At 45.6% G+C, this 24,088-nt stretch overlaps 1 protein-coding gene across 3 annotated transcripts in view; it reads right to left on the bottom strand.

The window, feature by feature from the left end:
• The window catches only part of IPO8 (importin 8), a 52,020-nt gene that overhangs the window by 27,470 nt on the left and 462 nt on the right, over positions 1-24,088 (bottom strand). For 2 of the 3 annotated variants that reach the window (XM_004675937.2, XM_012720501.1), the window contains exons 2-10: positions 19,408-19,489; positions 15,988-16,144; positions 14,045-14,203; positions 11,916-12,072; positions 10,455-10,544; positions 6,685-6,779; positions 6,039-6,123; positions 3,748-3,882; positions 1,583-1,682 (exon numbers count right to left, since the gene is read on the bottom strand). In XM_004675937.2, the coding sequence (XP_004675994.1) occupies positions 1,583-1,682; positions 3,748-3,882; positions 6,039-6,123; positions 6,685-6,779; positions 10,455-10,544; positions 11,916-12,072; positions 14,045-14,203; positions 15,988-16,144; positions 19,408-19,489 (1,060 nt within the window). The remainder of the gene's footprint in view (positions 1-1,582; positions 1,683-3,747; positions 3,883-6,038; positions 6,124-6,684; positions 6,780-10,454; positions 10,545-11,915; positions 12,073-14,044; positions 14,204-15,987; positions 16,145-19,407; positions 19,490-24,088) is intronic. The other variant, XM_012720502.1, reaches the window with a different exon arrangement.

Here is a 24,088-nt window from a genome sequence, read left to right as displayed (position 1 = left end):
GTGAAGGTGACGTACAACAGACCACGTGTGAAGGTGACTTACAGCAAAAGCAGGCGAACTACGGCGTTAGCACCTCATCTACCCAGCCCTTTAAGTTGTCCTTTTGAACACTCATATTAAAGTTAACAATACATGTGGAGTACATCTGTTCCCCTGAGGACAGGAAAAGCACTTTATCTAAGCACAACAAAAACTTGGTGCTTGCTGTGTGCAGGACAGAAACTAAAGCTCCAACAGGGAGCCCTGGGGGCTGACGGGGTGGGAGGAGGACGCACACTCAGGCATACCTCACCAGGCACACCTCAGGACATGGTGACAGCGACCAAGGAGAGGGCTCAGACGCTGATTTAAACGGGGAGTCGGGAGAGCCCACCCTGCCCTCCGCTGCCTGACACACTGACCAGTGTTGGGCGAGTGGGAGGGCCCACGTGAGCACTGAAGGGACGCTCTCTGGGGGGGGAACAGTTGGCTCCACCAGCACTTGATGGCTGTCCGCTCAACACAGACTGATTTAAAATACATCACTCCATGCCACACAAATTCTCAAACTCCAGAGTAGGCAGTTTTAGATGAGAAGTATCTGATATGTCCATATTTAAGTGTTTATAAAAAAATCTAAGTGTTTGCTTCAAGTATAAAATAAGAACAGAACAGCACCACTGTCACACGTCCTTGGTGCTTGCTTTGAGCCAGGTGCAGCATTAAGCCTTTACAGTGGGTAGAACCTGCACTAAGTAGCTCATGAGTATGTGTTACCCCACCGAACCCCCTAGGCACTATCACCACTGCTCACTGAGAGTAGAAAGCACAGCACCTCAGAGAGGTTCAGTGACTTGCTACTGAGGTTCAGTCACACCTGGTGGGACTAACACACAAGACTCATCTCCTATATTTTTCACCAAATCTAAAAACATTATTAGTCACAACACAGGACTGTTTTGTTCATACAAATAACTACGAGTGACAATTATAGAAAGGGAGGACTACAAGTCAAATCCACAGAAGGGTGCCCTCTCACCCCTTTGAGCATGGTCTGTATGGAAGAGACTGGAAAAAAACGAACGTTAACAAGGACAAGGGAATGAGGACAGTCACCCCTGCAGGGAATGTGACTTGGTGCAGACTCTATGACGTAGCACAGAGGCCCCAAGTGACAGGCCCACTGGGGCTGAACAGTCAGTCATGGGACCCCCACATCTCTTAACTCCCTGGAGGAATATCTAGTCCCTAAAATGAGGTCAGCGAAATCGGGTGCTCCTGCAACATATAGAGATGAGAGGGCCTCCTGAATGAGAAGAACCCAGCTAACACACAGCACATCAAAAGGCCTGGAAAGAGATGCCCCACAGAGCAGCAGCACCACAGCGGGCACCCCAGGAGACTCCTGATGGCATCAGTGCCCGCCAAGGGGTGAGCAGGAGCTTCCTCTCCCACCCCCCGAGCCTCAAGCCCAAAGTCAGCATCAGAGTTTACCACTCAGAGCAGACTCAGGGACTCTGACAAAAGTAATAAATCTGCTTAGAAGCAGAACTGTGGTACATGATTTTACATATCCAGGAAGGAACGAAGTCATCCCGATTACCAAATTTCATCCTTATGTACTCATACGGGTCTTCTTGCCACAGCTCTTCATCCTCATCTTTATAGCACATCACAGAAAAAATCACATCTTCAGAGATATTCTGAGAAGGCAGGAGACAAAATAAATGACACGTGAGCGCAGATGACTCTGGTGTTTTCATGGCCAGTGATGTGCTCATGGACGACAAAGGGCAGGGGCATCCATTCTCCTGACTGTATCCACCCTCCGGTTAACCTTGAATTTGGGAAAGCAGAGGAGCAGGCAGGCCAGGGGGGTATTAAAAGGTCCAGGAGAAGATGTCTTGGCAAGGGCTTAGAGGCTGGGGTGCTCAGAGGACCGCATGCAGCAGCCACAGAACATGAAGGCTGCGAACAAATCATTTCAAACACAACTGGACGCTTTCAAGAAGAGAGTCTTACAAAGCCACAGTTATGACTACTGCTGTATTCCCTTTTTTTAAGTTTTATTTTTATTTAGTTATGCATACAAGAACTGGGATACAGGCCAGAGGTGTGGGAGGTGAGAGGATTCACCAGAGACAGAGTGGGGAGCAGAACAGGCAGACCTACTGAAATCCCTTGCTAGATGTCAGAAAGGAGAGGTCTGCTGCATCATGTGGGTCAGCTCCCTGCCCAGGGAATCAAACTCAGGCTGCAGTGGCTAGTGATAACTTGATATACCACTATATTTCTTATTGTGAACATTTTTACAGTTCTGTATTGGTGCTGAAATGTCAAGATATCAAGAATGTGAAGATGTTACTTTCTTCTTTCATCGTCTAAAACCCAGTTCCCTATTCCTGAAAAACTGAGCTCACAGGAGGAGAGCACATCCCAGAGTCTCTGAGACCCACCGCCAACACCCTTCTGAGTCCGTTAGAATTCTAACAACCACACATGTGAGAACTGAACTGTCTCTTATTCTTTACATTACATAATGCTAGGAAAGGCACAGCCTAAAGGTCACAACGTTCTTGTTCTCACATTTTAGTGATGTAAAAATAAGGACAAAGTAGAGAAAAAATACTGTCACAACTCACTTAACTTTACAGGAACATATAAAGTGAACTTCATAGTTTTAATAATTGCAAAGAAATTATCATTATTTGATCAAGGAGACTGGGCAGGTTACCAAGATGATCACAAAAATAGTGGAAAAGATACTCTATTTTAGATAACACTAAACAAAATCTATTCTGAGTACCAAGAAAAAAGTAAAAGAATTTATTTTTCCATTTTCATACCATTTAGAGGTTACAGGATTTAAAACTCATCATTTAAAAGGAAAAACATTCAGTTCCTAACATCCTTCAATCATCAAAATGATCTGTATGCTAGTAAGTATTTATTAATGGGTCATAATTTTTCACACTCCTACGCTCTTCAATTAAGTAACAATATTGAATTCTAACCTTTAAGACAAAGGGCCTCCCTGGTGGCACAAGGGGTAAGTCAAGGCTCACTGCTATCAAACTATCACAGCCACTCCAGCACAAGTTTGATCCCTAGTCAGGGAGCTGGCCCACACAGCACAGCGGACCTCTCCTGTCTCACCCACTATTCTCCTCAGCAGTGGATCTGCCTGCTCTGCTCCCAACTCTGTCTCTGGGGAATCCTCTTACCCTCCACCCCACACAACTCAGGCATACACCCCTGCTGTTATACGCATAAATAAAGAAAATAAATCTTAAAAAAAAAAAATTTAAATAAAGAATGTGAGCATCTACTATAGCACTTAACCAAAAATAAAAACAGTGTAGTCAAGAACTTATTTGCTTATACTGACAAAAGAAAATGGTTATTTCCTACAAAATAACACTACCTTAATACAGTCCTGATGGCTGTTTCCAAATACTTTGACACAAAATACCTCACCTGATCCAAGCAACCTTTAGAGAAAAGGGTAGAACACATCAGTTGACTCAACAAAGGAGAAACTGAGGCTACGGGCAGCCCAAACCAGATAAACAGAATCAACCCCCAAACCCAAAAACCCAAAGGTCCCCTCTTCTCCAAGACTAAAATGATCAGGCCTTTTCCAGCAGAGGACAAAACGTGTCTTCTTTCAAACTATGACAGAAAGAGGGAGATGAAGTCCAGATACAGGACTAGCCACAACCCTGTGTCTTTCTCCTGAAGCATTTCGGGGAGCTTCCTCATACCCACCTGTATGTGTGGCTTCAGCTGCTTCCAGGTGACAGAGTGAACGACGCCTTGGTTAAGATAGTTGAACGCCTGCTGAAGAACACGGGGGGCTACATATTCTTTCTGTCTGTACTGATCTAAAATTTTAAGTAGTACCTATTGGAAAACAGGAAGAGAAAATGCAGAAGGTAAACAATCCTATGGTTTCAGGACTGCTCATAGGAAGAAAGATCTAAAAATCCAGACTCCACCAAGATAAAAGCTGTCAGTATTTGGGGGGCGAGGGGGGCTTGGGGGGCAGACAGCAACAAAGAGGCGTGTCCTCCTGCTGCTCAGTCCCTGTCCTGCTACTGACCTGGGGGGTTGCTCATGACAAGTCCACAGCCTACTCCACAGACAAGCTCCTCCAATAACTGAACCCTGCTGAAAATAATTATGACAGATAGGAGGGACATGGGGATCAAAAAAATCCCATGCAGAGAAACCAGACAAGCCTCAGACCTCTATAAAGAGCAGTATTTCAAACCTGAGTGGGCAATGGAATGGACTTAATGGCTGTCCATCTCAGGGTAGAAATGACAAATTCTCCAAAAATTAGTATTTAAAAAAAAAAGTCTAGAGGCAACTGATCAGCCCCCAGAAAGTATCAAGTTGGCTCCTGAACTAAAACCTCAGACCAAAATAAATTCCAGATGGAAAAACACTTTAAAAAAAAAAGAGTAAATGAATGCACAGAATTACTAGAAATGAATAGAGAAGAATTTTATTATCTCAGACCACAGAAAGTAAAAATGCAACACAAAACCATAAAATTCTTCTTTAAAAGCTTTTTTTAAGTGGTTGTTTCTACGGAAAGCGCCACACCAACAGCTGCTGTGACTGGCAAGACCATGGCCGGGGCACCCCTGGAAACCCCTGATCTGCAGAGCCTGGCTGATGGCTACTGAAAACCCAACTGCTGATAAGTCATTTGTGTTCTTTCAAAACATGAGTGGATTTCATAAATTCACAATGTGAATTCCCTTCAAGTTTGTTAAACTCATCAGAGAGCGTTTCACAGCCTGGAAGCACCCCCCTGGCAACATGAACCCAGGCTAAGCATACCAGTCCTGACAGAGCCGCTTCACACAGAGAGGAGGCAGCGGAGGCAAGTACAAATGGGAAAGGAGAGACCATTGCTGATTAGAAAACTGTTTTCAAGTACCAGGAATGTACACCTTAAATAACCGAGGTGCATACAAATCATGGCGCAAATGCCATAAAAGGCAGTGTGTGCATGTGTGTGTGTGCATTTGTATATGCAATGCACACACAGGTGCACACACACAGGTGTCTGGTGACACTACAGAAACTCTAATCACTACTGAGCATGGTTCTCGAAGGCACTGAGTTGGGGGTGGGCAGTGGGGCTCAGGCACCGTGGGAAGGGCAGCGGGCAGTGCTGGTTAGCTCCTGTCTGTCCCAAGGGTCACAGCAGATGCTGAATCAATAGTCTGATACATGATTCTCTAATTTGCCAACAGACTGTCTCATGGGACAACACAATAATCAGTAAGATCGTTATCACCATGCTTTCCATTACTGTTGCAAGGCACTATTTAGAAAGGAGAACCCATAAAATAACACTAGACCAAAAGGGAATGTTCCATAAAAGTAAACATTCCACCTACAATGACATGTTTGGAGTATTTTATGACACTGACACTGAAGGCGATGACTCTGCATAGATTTGTAAAAATCCAGAAACACCCTCTAGAACAATAGAGCCTTTTGCTGCATCTGCTGGATCTTCACTGCAGTGTAGGCCTGCCCCAGGCCGCCTGATCACCATGACTCTGCACCTGCTCTGGGTCACAGCGGCAGCCCTGCAGAGGGCTCACCTTCCCTGAGAACAGGTAAGTCCTCAGCCGAAATTCTTCACTGCTGAGCTCGTGTCCTCTTGAGATGGATCCATTTGTATTCCATAAGTCTTTAGATATAAAGCTTATGATAAAATGGTGAGCACCCAAGAACCCAAGCACGAGACCTCAGAAGTGATTGAAGGGAGGCAATAATAGCAACCAGCCTAGCACCATCCCCATCTCAGTCACCAGATGTGAGAGGTGTGAGTGCAGCCAGGTATACAGAGGGGCCAATGTGCCCTGGGACATTCGCTGCTAAACTGACTGCATGTAAGAGATTCTTGGAGCTGCTACTTTATTATCTGCAAACATACAATATAATAAAATGTGTTTGTAATGTGCTTTTAAATGGATGGAAATGACCACTTTCAGCAGTGAAGTCCTTCTATTCAAAAAGCACAAGTTTATTACCTGCTGGATTCCAACAGCATAGGTTTTCAAGAAGAATTCAGAAAATTCAAAGTATTCTTTTGTGACATTTCCTGGGCTTCCATATCTTAAAATGCAAAGAAAAACGTTTAAACATTGTGAATTTTAGAAACAAAGCATGCTCACTGGTTTAAATACAGATTCTGGTGGAAAGGGATACTCTACTAAGGCTTAAAACTCACACTTGTCCCCCTCTTCACAACCCCCAAAATGAAAGAAAGAGTCATGCATGTAGCCTCTGGCCCATATGTACATTTCCCAGAAGCCTTCACCTAGAGCTTTGACCAAGAGCAACTAATGAACAAACAGTGCAAATAAAAGCATGGTATAGCTGACAGCGTAGTTGTTTCTTTGAACAAATGCTTACAAGGTTAGACCACAGTTAGGCTCCTGTAGGGCTGAGCACCAAGCATCTGCCTGTGGAACTCCTGGTCCTTGCCAGTGTGCTAAACAATGTACCTGCCCACTCTTTGTGCATAAGAATAGAGAAGACCCTCCCCCCACTCCAGGGTCACCGGAGTGCTCTCCTGCCCCCTCAACCCCCCAGGCCTTGGGGCAGCAGGGCTATCAGGCCCAGAGAGCCAGCACTGCATCCTGGCCAAGCCTCAAGGGAGTGTAGCAGAGTTACCGTTCAAAGAGCCGCGCCACGATGTGCAGTGCCCACTTTTTGCATTTCCACCAGACCAGCTCTGGCCTGTCGTCCTGGTCAATCTGCAGCGTCTCCTGGAGGACAGAACAGCCAGGTGAAGCCAATCTAGACAAGCAGCAGAGAAACCTAACTTTGGTAAAGACTAAGTCAGACTGAAACATGAATTTATTATTTTTTTAATTTTACACACACACACATATATATTTAAAGATTTAATCATTTATGCACAGAACTTGGGTACAGGCCAGAGGTGCAGGGGGTGAGAGGATTCACTAGAGACAGAGCTGGGGGCAGAAATTCACTGCTGAGGGGCACAGCAGGCGGGTCAGGAGACATCTGCCACGCCATGTGGCTGGGGATGGAACTCGGGGTGCAGTGGCTATAGCAGTTTCATGGTGCTGCACTTCAATCTGTTTTGCCATCAAGGAGGTACTTATATATTTTTTACATCATTCATTTTATACAATATTTGCTTTATCATCTTGCCCATGTTCCCTAAGAAATTCCCACCACCAATTCACCAGTGTGCCATCACCATAGTCCCTTGTGCTCTTCCCACCCATTTTGACCCAATTTTCTCCTCCCCACTGAAGAATGTCTCTGGTTTATAGATGCCTGTTGATTTTTATTTTTACTTTGTTGTAATTACCTTTCTCACTGCCCCAGCCCCTTATTTGGGAATGTAGTCCCTCCTACATTCCTCCTATACGTGAAGCCATCGGCATTCCTCTCTTTCTTTCTGGCTTACTTCACTAAGCATGATTCCTTCCAGCTCCATCCATTTTGCTGCAAAAGGCATGAGTTTGTCCTTTTTGATTTTTGAGTAATATTCCATTGTGTATATGTACCACGTCTTCTTGATCCAGTCATCTATTTTTGGGCACTTGGATTGTTTCCATAGCTTACCTATGTAAATAGCATTGCAATAAACACAGGGCTGTAGGTGCTCTTTTGAATTAATGTTTTTGCATTTTCTTTGGGTAGACACCCAGAAGTAGAATTGCTGGGCGATATAGGAGATCCATTTTTAGCAATCTGAGGAACTTCCTCACAGCTTTCCATAGTGGTTGGACCAATTTGCATTCCCACCAACAGTGTGGGAGAATTCTTCTTTCCCCACATCCTTGTCAACATTTGTTGTTGCTAGTTTTTTGTGCTATTCTCAATGGTGTTAGATTGCAACTCATTGTAAGTTTGATTTGCATTTCCCTGATTAGTAGTAACATTGAACTTTTTTTCATATGCCTGTTGGCCATTCGCATTTTCTTTGGAGAAGTCTTTTTAACACTTCTGCCCATTTTCTGACTGGGGTGTTTACTTTGTTTTTGTTGAGTTTTGTCAGCTCTTTGTAGAACTTTGTGATTAGTTCATTACTAGTATTGTGTACAAAATTTTTCTCCCAATCAGAGAGGTGTCTCCTTGTTTTGGTTGTCGTCTCTTTTGCTATACAAAAGCTCTTTAATTTGATGCAGTCCCTACTGTTTATCTTCACTATCTTTGCTTTGGGTGATAAGTCTTTAAAAATGTTACTGAGGTATATGTCATGTAGTGTTTTGCCTATATTTTCTTCTACATATTTTATGGTTTCAAGTCTTATGTCTAGTTCTTTGATCCATTGTGAGTTGTTTTTTGTGCATGGTGTGAGGTGGTAGGCTAGCTTTATTCTTTTGCATGTAGTAGCCCAGTTTCCCAGCACCATTTATTGAACAAACTTTCTTTGTTCTATTCCATATTCTTTACTCCTTTGTCAAATATTAGTTGTCCATAAGTCTATGGGTTTACTTCTGGGTTTTCTATTTTATTCCATTGGTTTGTGTGTTTGTTTTTGTTGCAGTACTTTGCAGTTTTGATGATTGAGGCTTTGTAGTATAGTTGACACCTGAGAGTGTGATACCTCCATTTCCCTTCTTTTTAGTTAGGACTGCTATGGCTATCCAGGGTTTTTTGTGGCTCCATATGAATTTAATTAGTACTTGTTCTATTTCTTTGAAGAATGTCATTGAAATTTTAATTGGAATAGCATTGATCTGCAAACTGGTTTTGGTAATTTTGACAGTGTTAGTCCTTCCCATCCATGAGCAGAGGATGTCTTTCCATCTCTTTGGGTCTTCTTCTATTTCTATTAACAATGTGAAACATGAATTTAGGCTTCCATGCACATGCAAGCTTTTGTCTTATGGCTCATTCATAGGTAGAAGTAAACAAAGTTGATTTCAACTAAGTATCACTATATTTCACAATTATCTTGTATCTTTAAAAAAAATCCAAGGCCTCCCTGGTGGCCTAAGAATTGAATCTCAGTGCTATCACCACTGTGGCCTGAATTTGAACCCTGGCCAGGGAGCTGACCCACATGGGGTGCAGCAGACCGCTCCTGTCTGGTCCACTGTTCCCCTCAGCAGTGTGTATCAGTCAATCTGCCTGTTCTGTTCCCCATTCTGTTTCTGGGGAATCCTCTTACCCACCCATACCTCTAGCCTATACCCCAGTTCTTCCATAAAAAATAGTAAGTGAAGATCCAAATAAGTGGGAACCAACATATAAAACACCATATCTCCTGTGGAAACTCTGGGATGACAGGGGTTTCTATGTCTCAATCTGGATGACAATATGACATGTGTGTGTTTGTTAACATTTACAGAACTGTGCAAAAAGTTCTGTAGAGCTATGCATGAAATTAAACCTCAACAGGCTTTGTCCCATAATATGGACAAAGAAAAGAATAAAGCATATTTCAAGAAAAACTTGAATGGTAAAGTATTTGAGGTGTTTTTTTTTTTAAAAAAAGATTTATTTATTTATTCATACAGAACTGGGGTATAGGCCAGAGATGCGGAGGGTGAGAGGCTTCACCAGAGACAGAGTGGGGAGCAGAATAGGCAGATCCATGAAGTACACTGCTGTGGGGAGCAGCAGGCGGGTCAGGAGAGGTCTGCTGCTCCATGTGGTCACCTCGAGGGCAGGCGGGAATCGAACTCATGCAGAAGTGCCTTTAGCTTCTTAGTGCTGTGCTTTAACCCGCTGCGCCACCAGGGAGGGCCTATTTGAGGTATTTTAACTGAGTAACTGAACTAGCTATCTGAGCAAATTTAATCCATAAACTACAGCATCTTTAAAGTTACATATAAAAATAACACACTGAGTCAAACCGACCAAGCCGCTGAACTTAGAATTTAGGAAACAGATATTCTCAGTCACCACTTAGCAAAGAGCAAGGGTTAGCAAAACTTCTGGAGAGCACCTGGCAAGACTAGCCAGGCCACAAACGCCTCCAGGAGTCCATCCAAAGAAAGCAGTCACATAAAATTTAACTACCTCCTTAGAATTTAAACACTAAAAACCAAAAACAGCCTAAACATGTAGCAAATAAAACCTACAACAAAAGTGACAAAGTATGTAAACATTATCATAAAAATATTTTTAATAGATTTTAAATGAAAAATTACTTTCAAAACAGTGCCTACATGAACCACACTAATAAAAATAATAGGGTTGTTTTTGGATGCAGAAAAAAAAAACTAGAGGAATAAATACCAAGTTTTTTGAAATGGCTTTTATCATTTTTAATAGTACAGAATAGAGTGACTTTGTATTAATGTCGCTCATCTGGACTTCCTAGAAATTAGTGTGTTATTACTAGCTCTTCCTAGCAAAGTAGCCACTTCTTAGCAGACTGAGACAAGGAGTCCGTCTACAACCAATAAAACTAACCCAGGCCCTCTGGCATTTCTGAGGACCAGATGTCTTACCGGGGGGACTGTCCGGTCAATGATGGTCCGGAAGATCTCCATCCATGCAGTCATGGTTTGGTTGTTCACCAGCTGAAGAGGCAACGCATACTGGAAACAAAAGAACAGCATTAGCACCAATCCTCCCCTCCAAGGTAGACCTGGCTTCCTTTACCTCGGGAGACTGAAGGACGTCTTGGGGGGGGAAGAGGGAGCGGGTACTGGGTGATGTGAAAATGGTGATTGTGATGCTGTGACCATGATCAATATAAAAGACAACCTAGAAATGTGCATGCTATGAATTGCTTCTCTGGGCTATTCTTTTTAATGAAAGAAATTAATAAATTCTCATTCATTTGACATTAAATTATAGATAAGGAATATTAGCCACTTGCTCCTTTACCACTTTCCCCATTTTATTGAACTCTGTTAGACAGATAATCCTTGAAAGTCTAAGATGTGTGATAATTCCATATAAATACTGAAAGTGATGCCCTCAGTGAGGTTAGTTAGTAGACCTCACCTCCCAGAATTAACCTATTTCTGTGTAAGAACTCACTCTAGTCACCTCAATGGAAATCTTTTCAATGACTCTGCTGTTTCTGTGAGTGCTCTGTTGCACTGCAGGGTGCAAGAAGAGGCACAGCACCCCTGCACCTGAATTCCAAACCTGCCACCTGCCAAGCTCCCTCAAGAGCCATGAGAGACCTTGCCCTGGAGTTTGGGGATGGGAAGAAGGGGTGGGTCACAGTGTGGAGTTACTTGCAGCAGGGATAAAACAGGGGCGCAGGAGTATCTGGGACACCTTCCCAGAGGAAAGGACGTGTAGCCTGAGTCTCAGGGCAAGTACAAGCTGAACAGGGCATAAGGGGAAGAGATGCTCAAGGCAGAGGAGAGCATTTTAAAGGCTCAGAAGTGAGAGAGGGTGGAACAGTTCATGAGGTCAGGAGGATTTCTGTATGGCCAGGTGAGAATAATGAGGGGCAAGTTGGAGAGGCAGAGGGTGTTTTCAGACATGGAGCAAACACCATGAGGACACTATAAACTTAGCCCACCATACACGTCAACTGGGCAAGTCAGAGAGATTCTGTGGCCTACTCTCTCATAAGGGTGTAAGTCTGGGCGCAAGGGGCAGGGGTCATGTCTCAGCACTACCACTGAAATGGCCTCAGTTCAATCCCCAACCAGACAGCTGACACACATGGCACAGCAGACCTCTCCTGTCTCACCCATTACTCCCCTCAATATTGTATTTCAATAAATCTACCTGTTCTATTCCCCACTTGGTGAATCCTCTCACCCCTAACACTTCTGGCCTACACCCCAGTTCTACACAAAAATAAATAGGACTTAAAAAAAAAAAAAAACAGAAATACATGTGAGGATATGCAGTCATTTCTTAATGATGATTGATGTTCACTGAGCCGTTGCTGTGACCCAGGCCCACTGGCACACCAGTCTACGTGGGCAGCAGAGACTGACCTGGACAAGGGCGTAGAAGATCTTCAGGATCTGCTTCTGCAGCAGCACTGAGTAATGAGAGGGGTCGGGGAGCAGCTGCAGAGCCCGCTGCTGCACTCGGGGCAAGAAGATCTGCATGGCAGCCACCAGGGGTTCTCTCTCCTCTGCCTTCTTATATCTGCATAAGCAAGGCAGAAAGAGGAATCACTTCTCCCCACCAAAGAACATGGAAGCCAGATAAAGCTAGCAAAACAAAACATTCCAACTGTTTAGTACAGAGAATAAATTAAACTTTGAGCACAGATCCCTATTTTCACAAAATACCTAAAATCTTCCTAGAAAGAGACTGGCTGGGTTTTTTGTTTGTTTTTTTAGATTTATTTATTTATGCATACAGAACTGGGAACTGGGATACAGGCAGAGGTACAGGGGTGGTGAGAAGATTCACCAGAGACAGAGTAGGGAGCAAATCAGGCCGACTGATGAAGTACACTGGTGAGGGGAGCAGCGGGCGGGTCAGGAGAGGTCTGCCACGCCATGTGGTCACCTCCGGGGCTGGGTATCAAATTCATTCTGAATATGGCTTTAGCTTCTTAGTGCTGTGCTTTAACCCGCTGCACCACCAGGGAGGGCCCGAAAGAAACTAAATTTAAAGAATTCAACTTTCCTATAGATTTTTTAGTATAGAAATTATTTTTCATAACACAATTCTTCTAAAATACAAGTTGACATGTCAGTTAAATATCCTTATTACACAATAATGTCTTCTCCTCCATTCTTCTTATATTACCCTAAATTAAGCCAGTTTGTTAGAGTTTGTGGGCTTCCCTAGTGGCACAGGGGATAAAGTCTCAGCACTATCAAACTATCACCAGCCGCTGCAGCATGAGTTCAATCCCCATCCAGGGAGCTGACGTACATAGCGCAGCAAAGACCTCTCCTGTCCCACCTGCCCACTGCTCCCCTCAGCAGTGTACTTCAGTGGATCTGCCTGTTCTGCTTCTCACGCTATCTCTGGGATCCAATCAACCCCTGCCCCCCAATTCTGGCCTGTACCCCAGTTCTTATATGCATAAATAATAAATACATCTTTAAAAAAATGGTGTGAATAGTTTACAAACTATTTAGAATACTATAACAGGTCTAAAGGTCCTCTAAAGATTCTGCAGCAGGGCCCACCTCATGGCACAAGAAGTTAAGTCTCTGTGCTGTGAGGCTATCGGCAGCCACTGCAACACAAATTCAATCCCAGGCCAAGTAGGTGAACCACATGGTGTAGCAGATCTCTTCTGTCTCACCCAATACTCCCCTCAATAGTGTAAGTCAGTATATCTGGCTGTTCTACTCCCCACTCTTTGGACAGTACTCTCGCCAACCCCTCCCTACCTCTGGCTTGTACCTCAGTTTTTATATGCATAAAAAAATAAATTTTGGCCCTCCCTGGTGGCACAACTGGTTCAAGTGCAGCACTGCATGCTGGCTGCAGCTGCTTCAGCATGAGTTCGATCCCCAGACCCAGAGGTGATCCACATGGCATAGCAGACCTCTCCTGTCCTGCTCCCTACTCTGTCTCTGGTGAAGCTTCTCATCACCCCTGCACCTGTGGCCTATACCCCAGTTCTGTATGCATAAATAAGTGAAATCTTTTTAAAAAAAAAAAAAAAAAAAAAGAATATTCTGCAGCAAATGGGAAGTCTGTGGAACCAACTCTGCTTTCATTCACAAAGGGAACGTCTGGTCTTTCCCTGTACCCACAGGACCCTCTTGTTAGATACAGGGTCCCACAGCTCCCGTGGAAGGTAGCTTCCATGGCAAAAAAAAACATCACTTGCCAGGAAACTAACATTTTCAATCTCATGTTCAAAAAAGGTCTGGCTTTAACAACAAGCTCACATCTGTGTGACATCCAGAAATGTCGGGGTGCCTCTGTCTCAGCGCTCCCAGGATAGCGATGGTTAGGCCTGAGAGAGCTTGGGAAGCTGGGAGGCCCCTGGAGGATCCAGGCCACAGAAACTGAAGAGGCACATGTGTGCGTGGACGTGCCCAACTACGTGTGACCCGCGTTTCCCTACCACTGGACCCTGCAGAGCAGCCAGCATGCACCAACTCTGTGTACTCTGTTGGTCCGGGGGCCCAGCGGGGCCACTTACTCATAGGTCTTCACCAGCTGGTAGAGACACAGCAAGCTTCCAAGCCAGCTCCCACTGCTCTGGGACCTCAGGTAGTGGTCTATCCGGTCCACGACGGCGGGCCAGTGACCAGGGAAGTCGTACTTAATGATGGCACGGAGGCACATTGTCAGCTGGACCCTGTAAGGTAGGGAAAGTCCAGAACCTGAGTGGTGGCAGCCACAAGCAAGGACTGTGGGCACCAGCCACCTCTGGGGCAGGATGGAAGAGCAGCCCTCAAAGCTCAGCTCACTGAAAACACAGAATCCTGACTTCCTGAAATGAGTGAAACTTTCAATTGTTTTTTCTTGATACAACTTTGTTTTTTGGGGAAACAAAGGACTTACAAATAAGTTCATTCCAACAAAAACACTGGGCCTCCCAGGTGGCACAGAGACACCGACTGTCTCAGCACTATCAAGGTATGGCCAACGACTGTGGCCTGAGTTCCATCCCCAGCGAGGGAGCTGACCCACACGGCACAGCAGACCTCTCCTGTCTCCCTGTTGCTCCTCACAGCAGTGTATTTCAGTGGAATTCCCTCCTGTTCTGTTCCTCACTCTGTCTCTGGTTAAGTCCTCATACTCCCTTCCCCACTCCTCTGGCCTATACCCATTCTTCTAAAAAAAAAAAAAAACAAAAAAACCCCTCCCCCCAAAGAAATAGTGAATCAACCTCAGTCTTGCAAAATTTCTCAACTATTATACTTTGCACTTTGCATTTTGGTGATCAAATTCTAAGGGGAGAACAAATTAAACAGATACAGTACTGGTCCACTTCAATTAGTCAATCAACCTAAATATGGTCAAAGTAAAACTTTGGCTGTGTAACAGCAGGAGGCGTCCCTTTGAGACAAAACCTCAAGCAGCACCCAGCCAGTGGCCAGCTGGCACCTGTGCTTCAAAGGCCGTGGAGGAAGAAGCACATGCAGAATGTGAATGTCAATGTGGCCTGTGCAGGGCACCCTTCAAATGCAGCGCAGCTCCCAGAGACTTACTATCACAAAAGGTGGACACACTTCCCAAGAAGCAAACTTCCACAGGAATGGCACCTTGGGGAAGCCAGTGCCAGGCTGGCGTTCAGGCAGCCACTAAGAAAAACGGGACTTTCTTTAATAGGCACAACTGCTGCTCCTCTGCATCCCAGGACACCCCACACTGAGTTTAGTTCTCGCTCTCCCTGGCCTCACAGCTTCCTTTCCTCCCACTCCTGTATCTGCCACTGGAGAGCAGCCAGACCAGTCCTGACACAGCAGTGTGTCCTCCCCCACCTCAGCACCAACCCCCTCATCCACTTAGAAAGGACGAGAATGACTAGCTAATGTACAGGAGGATTTGTTAACCCCAAAGTGTGGTTCTACTGTGGTGGTCTGGTTGGCCCCAGCAACCTACACATTCATGGCTCCTGTGGGGTCCACGACAGGGTGGGGGTGGGGGGATGCTGGTCCAGGGCGTGTCCCTCACTGTAGGAAGGTCCTGCAGTGGCCATTTGGCTCCTGTCTGGATCTGACCAACTGGAGACCACTCCAGGGGTTTATAATTGTCTTGTCTGTCTGTCTGACCCCACTGAAAACACACACAGCCAGCAAAAATGAATAAAAAGCTAAGTAAAAGGTCAAAACTGCTAGAAATCCATTTCCCTGCATGGGGAAAAGAAAAACAGGAGGCCAAAGTCAACAGACAGTAGCATGAGCCCAGCACTGTGGCTGTGAGGATTTACACGGCCACAGGTACCGTGTAGCAAATGCATCTTTTCCCAAATATTTTGAGGCAAAGAATTACACATGCAAAGACAAATAAGTAGAGCAGTGTCTGCTGAGCACCCACCTTCATTACAGTGCCTCTTAGGAACAAACCGCTTGGTGGCTGACAATCCTGTGTCGGGAACCCTCCTCCCGCCCCACCACGCAGGGCTGCAGGTCTTACCTCACTAAGTCTGGAGACCGCACGATCCCTTCCACAATGTTGTCTCGGATTTGCTGGCGGTCGTTCTCATGAATGTTGAATGGAAATATCACTTCTCCTGGGGGAGGCTCGCGGTCTGGCCAGTACTGTGTCACCATGTTCTTCAGGTAGATGGCGGCTGAGTGAGAGAGGGAGGATGCCCAGCAGGGCCGCCCGCTCACACCTGGCACCCAAGGCAGAGCCCTCCATGCCCAACCTGAGGCAGGAAAGGGCCCCCCTTTTCATGATTTTGGTCATTTTTATTTAACCCCTTTGAAGTATTTGCACCTTGGAGAAGATCATAGGGAAAAGGACATCAGACACCAGACATTTTTAGAAAACTGTTAAAATCATTTCTTTCTGTCCAAATACATAGTCAGTGATTTTGTTCCTTTTTTTTTAAAAGCAGTTTCAATGTCTAACAAAAGGCTTATTAAGCAGACTATAGAGTTTTGAAAGAGAATCAGGAGCTGAGCCCTCACTGAAGCTCTTACTCACCACACCCCAACACTATACATACAATACATTCAAGATGAGGAGACACATGACCTGCAGTGTCGGAATTGTCCTCCCTTCCCTCGCCCAGACCTCCCCCTTCAACTCAATTTTAACCAAAGACTAAATTGGCTGATAAAAGCATCACAACACAGAAAAAGCCAGAAGGTTTGACAATTATTATAATACAATGGAAATGTAATGGAACAAGAGCTCAACTTCCTAGAAACCCCTCCTTCATTAGTTTTGATTCACTAAGGTCTGAAAAAGACTATCCTCCCCAGGATTTCCACTTGTCAGGGTAAGACTGGCAAGAGAGTACGCTTGGGCTTTGTCACACTTGTTTTTAATTTAGTCCATATACTCATAAGTCCTCTCTTTTCTCCTGGATGGAGCATTTGTCACATTAGGTAACCTGATGGCAATAAAAAGGCGTAAGCTGCTTAAAAAGAAAAAATGATTTAGAAATACAGTCCAAATTGTCATTGATTCAGACTGACTTCAGGAGATTAATCTTTGCAAAAAGAAAAATCAGGACCTCCCTAGTGGTCTGAGGGTTAAGTCTCAATGCCATCACTGCTACAGCCTGAGGTTGATCCCTGGCCAAAGAGAGCTGACCTATGTGGCTCAGCAGACCTCTCCTGTCTCACCAGCGCTGCTTCCCTCAATAGTAGATTTCACAGATCTGCCTTGTCTGCTCCCTACTCTGTCCTGGGGAATCCTCTTAGCCCCTGGCCTGCACCCCAGTTCTACACACACACACCAAGATGAAAAAAAAAAAAAGCCATATTATGCACAAAACTGTTTAATCCTCATAGAACTGAACTTCAAAATAAAAATAACCTCCAGATAGCAAAGACACAGACGTGGTAAACCACAGACCTACTTATGATTCAGGCACAAACACAGCACACTAATTTGTTTATGCGAAAATAAATCTGTAATTAGTTAAAAGGAAACGGAATTTAATGTAATTATCTGTAAAGAGCCTATTAATTACTCTTCTGTGTAAACACAAGTTACTACATATAACAGGATTTTTTACATCATGCACTTCAGATCTATGACAAAATGGTGTCAGACAAAGTTATCTTAACAAATTAGACAAGATCAACCACCAACTAAACTCGGTTTTTGGCTAACAGATTTGACATCTACAACAACTATAATGGGAAAAATATGCCTTTAAATTCTGCTTCCATTTTATATCAAAATCTAACCAAATAAGTAAGAAGCAAAGTGATACTGAGTTGGTGAAGAATGGGGATTCCCAGCATTTGAGTGCACTGTTGACCAAGTAGTAAGCACAATCGACTTGGAAGTAAGAATCAAAGCTCCAAATGTTAACATCCACTGATGGAGCACTGCCATTTCTTATGAGTTATTCTATTAAAAGCTTTCCACGAGGATCCAAGGGTTTCAAGGATGGGCATTTTGGTATTGCTTCTACTAATGACTGAAAGGGGGGTGGGGTCAATGAATGAAAAGCTCATCAATAATAATTTAAAATAAAGTTGTTTAAATAAACAATGCTCGTTTTACGCAAGGAAATAATGACAACTGGGATAAAGCACAGATCTGTGTCAGCCCTGATATGAATAACTCCCCATGAGTACATTGGCAGAGGGGATTGTAGAATAGGGTGCCTTTTTAATTTTTTACAGACCCTACGGAAAAAAGGGAAGCACTGAAGAGCCACGTGCCAAAACCCATGGCAGCTACCTTTGAGAATGAAGTTACAGGCACTCTAACATGTAAGTTCTATGCTTCTGTGGGAAAATGTTAATTAAAAAACTAAGATCTTTTAAAATATTGTTAAGTTCTATGCTTCTGTAGATTTATAAGTCATATGGAAAAATGTTAACTAAAAAATTCAGATCTTTTAAAATATTATTTCTAAAAGATTTCACAAGAACTTTGAAATACAGGAAAATGTAGGTCATTGAACTTAGGTTCCATTTAGTAAAATGTTCTCAGAACTGTCCTCTGACACAGGCCACTAAGCACATAAACCCTCATAAAGCAGAAAGTCAAGATTTATAAGCCTTACTTAACTTACAAATGTGTTTGCCCATAGGTTTTTCTTCTCTTAACCACAAAGGATCTTTCAGGAAATTAGATGCAGCGTTATAAAAACTTTCCCAAATCTTCGGGGTTTCTTACTTTTTCACTGAGTTATGTTCAAGTAAAATTCCTCTCATCAGCACGCCGAGCTCCTCGGTTCTGCCTGAGCACCCGAGAAGGCTAAAACTCCCCAAGTGTTAAGGAGGCCACTTCACAGCTACAGGGACTTGGTGATTTTTACGTTCAAAGATTCTTTGCATTCTCCTGTATTGCCCACATTTATTTGTAATGAGTGTGTTTCCCATAATAAGTCCCTTAGAGTGCACTTTCAGCTGCTGTTGCCATGGCATCCAGTTCTAGTCACCTCCTTTCAGGAGACAGATCACTAGGCCTAAGAAAAGGCAGGACGCGGAAAACAGGCCTCATGTGGAGCCTCGACCCGGCCAGCATCCTGTCTAAGATGAAGAATACTGCCCCTACTCAAGGACAGATATGGGGCGTCTGTCTAGAACAATGCCTCTGCCCTAGTGCAGATGGGGTGAGAACCACCAGGCCAACAGGAATCGTAAAAAAATTGGGGCCATGAAGTCCTAAGAATTGAGAAAGCTACGGGGGAAGAGGGCAAAAGCGCCAAGGCAAGGAACTGGCAGGTAGAAGGTCCAGACAGAAAGATCTAAGGCTCTAACTCCAGGTCTCTTTTGATAGGGGGTGTGTAAGCCGTTCAAGATACTTCATGTTTGCTTCCTAGCTTTTTAAAAAATCACAGATATTTAGATTTTCAAATAAAACTGGAATTCTACTTTTCCCTATAAGGCACTTCCAAAGGACAAAGCAGCAACTCACCGGCCTGACGCACAGGGAACTCCACATGGTCGGAGACTATGATCCGGAGTAAACTGGGGGCAAAGTTGATGATCTTGTAGGACTGAAATCACAAAGAGACATCTGACAAATTGGCCATATAAACAAGTAACCCTCAGGGCCTGTGACTGAATGTGACATTCTCTAAATAACATAAAAACTATTTTCCTTTAATTTTTTAAAATTTATTTGTATATATCTTGTAGCATTGTTCTTTTTTTTTTTAAAGATTTATTTATTTGTGCATACAGAACTGGGGTAAAGGCCAGAGGTGCAGGGGCAGTGAGAGGATTCACCAGAGACAGAGTGGGGAGCAGAACAGGCAGATCGACAAAGTGCACTGCTGAGGGGAGCAGTGGGTGGGTCAGGAGAGGTCTGCAGTGCCATGTGGTCACCTCCGGGGTAGGCAGGGATCGAACTCATGAGGAAGTGGCTTTCAATTCTTAGTGTTGCACTTTAACCCGCTGCACCACCAGGGAGGGCCCCAGCATTGTTCATTTTTATACAATGTTTGCTTTCTCCTCTCAGGTGTAATCCCTGTAAAATTCCTACTACTAAGTAACCTGTGAACCATCACCATACACAGGCCCTCGTGCTTTTCACCCCCATTTTTTTAAAAGATTTAATGCATACAAGAACTGGGGTATAGGCCAGGGATACAGGAGGTAGTGGGGAGGTAAGAGGATTCACCAGAGACAGAATGGGGAGCAGAACAGGCAGACTGACTGAAATACATTGCTGAGGGGAGCAACAGGCAAGACAGGAGAGATCTGCTGCACCACGTGGGTCAGCTCCCTGGCTGAGGATTGAATTCATGCTGCAGTGGCTGTGGCTAATCCCTTGTGCCATTAGGAATACCCCATTCCTTCCCCTGTTTTGATCCCTCTCTCACCCCTCCCTTACTGAATAGCTCTGATTTATAGTTGCCTGTTTGTTTTTCCTGAACCCTTGTTCGGTTTCCTATATTCCGCCTATAAGTGCAACCATCTGATATTTTTCTTTCTACTGACTTATTTCACTGAGCATCACCCCTTCCAGGCCCATCCATGTTGCTGTGAATGGCATGAGTTTATCGTTTTTGCTGGCTGAATAGTATTCCACTGTGTATACAGGCCATATCTTGATCCAGTTATCCATTTGGGAGCATTTGGATAAATAACAGAAAAACTTTTGAAGTCAGAGAAACTCCCTGAGACTGAGAGATTACTAAATTACCTGCTGTCAAAAAAACAAAAACAAAAAAACCTGACTAGAAAACGAATAAATAAAACAATATGCTTCTTTGACCATGCTCTCAAAATGCTGCTCAGAAAGCCCACAATTCCCACTATCCAACCAAGGGCCTGTGTCCCTGGTCCAACATGGGGCTTGACACTGCCACCCCTTTGAAACTTTGTGATCTCATTCACATGTTCAACCATCTCTCTCGTGAACCCCAGCTCTTGCTCTCCTCTCCTGCTAGCCCAAGGCCTCTCCTGCAACCATGCTCCTCCAGATCCTCCATCAGGACCTCCCTCAGACCAAGAAGCACCCCTGCTCAGTAGCCCTCTGTGTACTGCAGGGACTGGACCAGCTCTGTGTGTCACATCTGGTTTTGTTTCATCCTGATGCAGCTGGGACACAAAGAATCACCCAGAATCCTGGAACGTACTGGGTCCCCATAATCAACATGAGTCCTGCTCCCTGAACATCAGTGAGAGCAAACTGATGAAGGAGTCCAGATTTGTAAATGAGAAGTTTCACTAGAAAGCAGTCTCAATGGAGGCCTTCAGAAGCCACCTGCACCAATTCCCACAAACCTGCTACTTAAACTTATTGTGTCTAAATACAAAATTGTCTTTATGCCAAAATTGCCTTCCTACTACAAGCACTGTTCCAGAGACCACTTTGACGTCAACATGGCTGACCACAATTTAAATCTCTTTTTGCAATCATTTGCCAATGTTAAGACTTCAGGCCACCTTCCGGCTTTCTTCCAATCTCGATTCCACCTAGCCAGCCCCACAGTCAGGCATGTCCTCCTCCTGCTTTCCCACAAATGTGTGGAATATGTGAATGAGATCACCAAGTTTCAGAGAGGCGGCAGTGTCAAGCCCCATGTTGGACCAGGGACACACATTTCTGATTCTAAGAAAGAAATGAAAAAGACATTCCTTACTGAATTCTTGGTCATAATGACATGGGACATGTTTTCTGGAAACAGAGGATTGACCTGCCTAAGCAGGTTAATTTTATGAGAACCTACTGGACAAAAGGGCTTGGGGTCTTCCCCCTCTTCTCCCTCCCCCACACTCCCAACATCATTCCCTCTGGGCCAAACTAAGGCCCTCACAGAGCCTCCCCTGCTCTCCTCCTCACAAGAGCAGCCACTGGCCACTGTCATTCTTCAGATGACAGTCACCCTACCACACATCCAACATCCTCACACTAGGACAGTCTCTCCACAGCACTTATGACAGGAAATGGTACCTGGTATGAGTCTGTGCCCACCAGTGCAGAGCACGCTCCACCAGGCATGGTCTTCAGCCCAGAACACCAACAACATGACTACATGAATAGCCCCCCTTATAGGCATTCTCTCAGAGTACAATAAATAGACACCTAGAGGTGCTTGGAAAAGCATGCACTCCAAGGTGGGCACCCAGAACATCTGCTTCCCTCTAAAGGTGTGTGAAAAAGGAAGGAGTACCTTGGGGGGAGGGTATGAAGCAAGGCACCCACTCTCCTACTGCTGGTGCTAGTGGGCCCTGAGACAAGGAATGGGTCTGTACCCTGAACACCTGGGGAAAAACTAAAGACATTTTTCCCACAGAAGCAATACACACAGGGGAGCAGAGAAGCCTTAGATACAGAAGATAGATGAAGGTTGAGATGTTATCCTTTGGAACAGTTGTCATGCAGGAGCTGTCCTCTCTTCCAAATGGTATTTGACAAATCCGGCAGAACCCTGCTGAAACTGTCCCCACTTCCTATGGGTAAACATCTGCCCTGGGTGGGGGGAGGGTAGGGAGGGACACCAAGACTGAGATAAGCAAGATGTCCCCCAAAGGTGTCCAGCAGATAACCCACAGGTTATCCTTCCACAGGGACATCACAGAAGGGCATGCCAACCCCAGTTCTGCCCACCTAAACTAACTACAAAGCATGAGACCTTGTATTTTGATCTTGTACTTACAATACCTAGAGAAAAGACTGCAATCCAAAGCATTATCTCAAATATTAATAAGCTACTTGAGAAGTCGCACTGGAAACTGGTCTGAGATGAGTTGGGTTGACACAGGCCATGGCAGAGCAAGGAAGGAATGGATATGATGCAAATCCACCAGAAAACCGGGTGCTAAGAGCCACCCCCAGTCCGATGGACTCTGCTGCCTGCTATTTTCACATTTGTAAAGCCGAATGTGCCTAGACCTGGGTGATGGCAGAGGCTGCAGGGGCAGCTATCTGGCCTCCTGGCAGCTAGCTCAAGTTCAGCTCTGGCTTCTTCTTCCTGATTCACGCTGCGAGGGCTTTCCTTACCCATTTACTAAAGGTACTTCTCTGCCAATAATGGCTCGGGTCCTGCCTTTAACTTGCCCCTAATCTGAGACATTCCTTCTCTTTCGAAGGTACGAATACAATTCTCAACTTTCTCTCCAGAATTCGCCTTTTCAAGCTCCTTTTTTATTTCTCAGATTCGCCCTTACTCCAAACGCCCCCAGAAATCCCCAAGCCTAGCAGCGCAGTCCCGTCAAGTCCAAGGGAGGAAAATGCCGCGCAGCGCTGGGAGGGGGGAGGGGGGCCTCACAAGCAGGTGCGCAGCCAATCGGGCAGAGCCTTGGCTCCGGGGCTGAAGAGCGCCCCCCCCCCAAAAGCGCACGTCTTGCACAGCTTTGGGGGGCAGGGGGCGAAGCCAAGAACCACCATAGCTTGTGTTTCCTCCGGCGCCTCAGCCAGAGACCCGCGCCCTGCCCTCTGGATTAGAGGCAGGGCACTCCCGCAAGTGAGACCGCAAGTGAGAGGAAAGATGGGGCTCCCAGGCTGTGTTCACCAAATCCAGGTCCAGGCGGGAAGAGGCGCGGCAGGACATCCCGGCTGGGCGTCCCAGCCCCGCGCGAGGTGAGAACGACCCCAACCTGCCCGGTTGGGCGCGTCTCCGCGAAGCGGAACTCTGGGCGCCCCATCCGCGCAGGACGCCCCTCCCCGCACCCGAAGGCGAAGATTGGGGAAGAGCGGAGTTAAGTAAGATCTGAGTGTTAAGCCAACTCCCAGCCCCGCTCCCCAGTCGGCGCGGTCAGGGCAAACATCAGACCCCGCGCGGATGCCGCCAGCTTTGGGGCAAGTGGGCAACAGGTGCGCTTAGGGAAGGAGGCGGGGCGCGGCCGCGAGGGGCGCGCCCACGAGGAGAGGGCGTTGGGATCCCCGGGGGCGGGGGTCAGAACCCGGGAAGGGAAGGGCCCACGGGGCGTGCGGGAAGAAAGGGGGTCTGGACCCCAGGAACGGAGAGGGAGGGGGAACTGGGAACAGGGACTGGACGGGAACCCCGGAGAAGTGCGGGAGCAGGAGTCAGGACCCGGACTGGAAGCGGCAGGCGGGGCGGGACACCCGGGAGTCGGGCGGGGAAGCGAGGTTCGGGACCCTGGCAGGCGGAGTGTGAGGGCGGCTGCGCGGGCCCGCTCGGCCT

This window comes from Condylura cristata, unplaced genomic scaffold, assembly GCF_000260355.1.
Source record: "Condylura cristata isolate star-nosed mole 26May11 unplaced genomic scaffold, ConCri1.0 scaffold00004, whole genome shotgun sequence".
NCBI classification, from domain to species: domain Eukaryota; kingdom Metazoa; phylum Chordata; class Mammalia; order Eulipotyphla; family Talpidae; genus Condylura; species Condylura cristata.
This window is presented reverse-complemented; position numbering and strand designations above follow the sequence as displayed.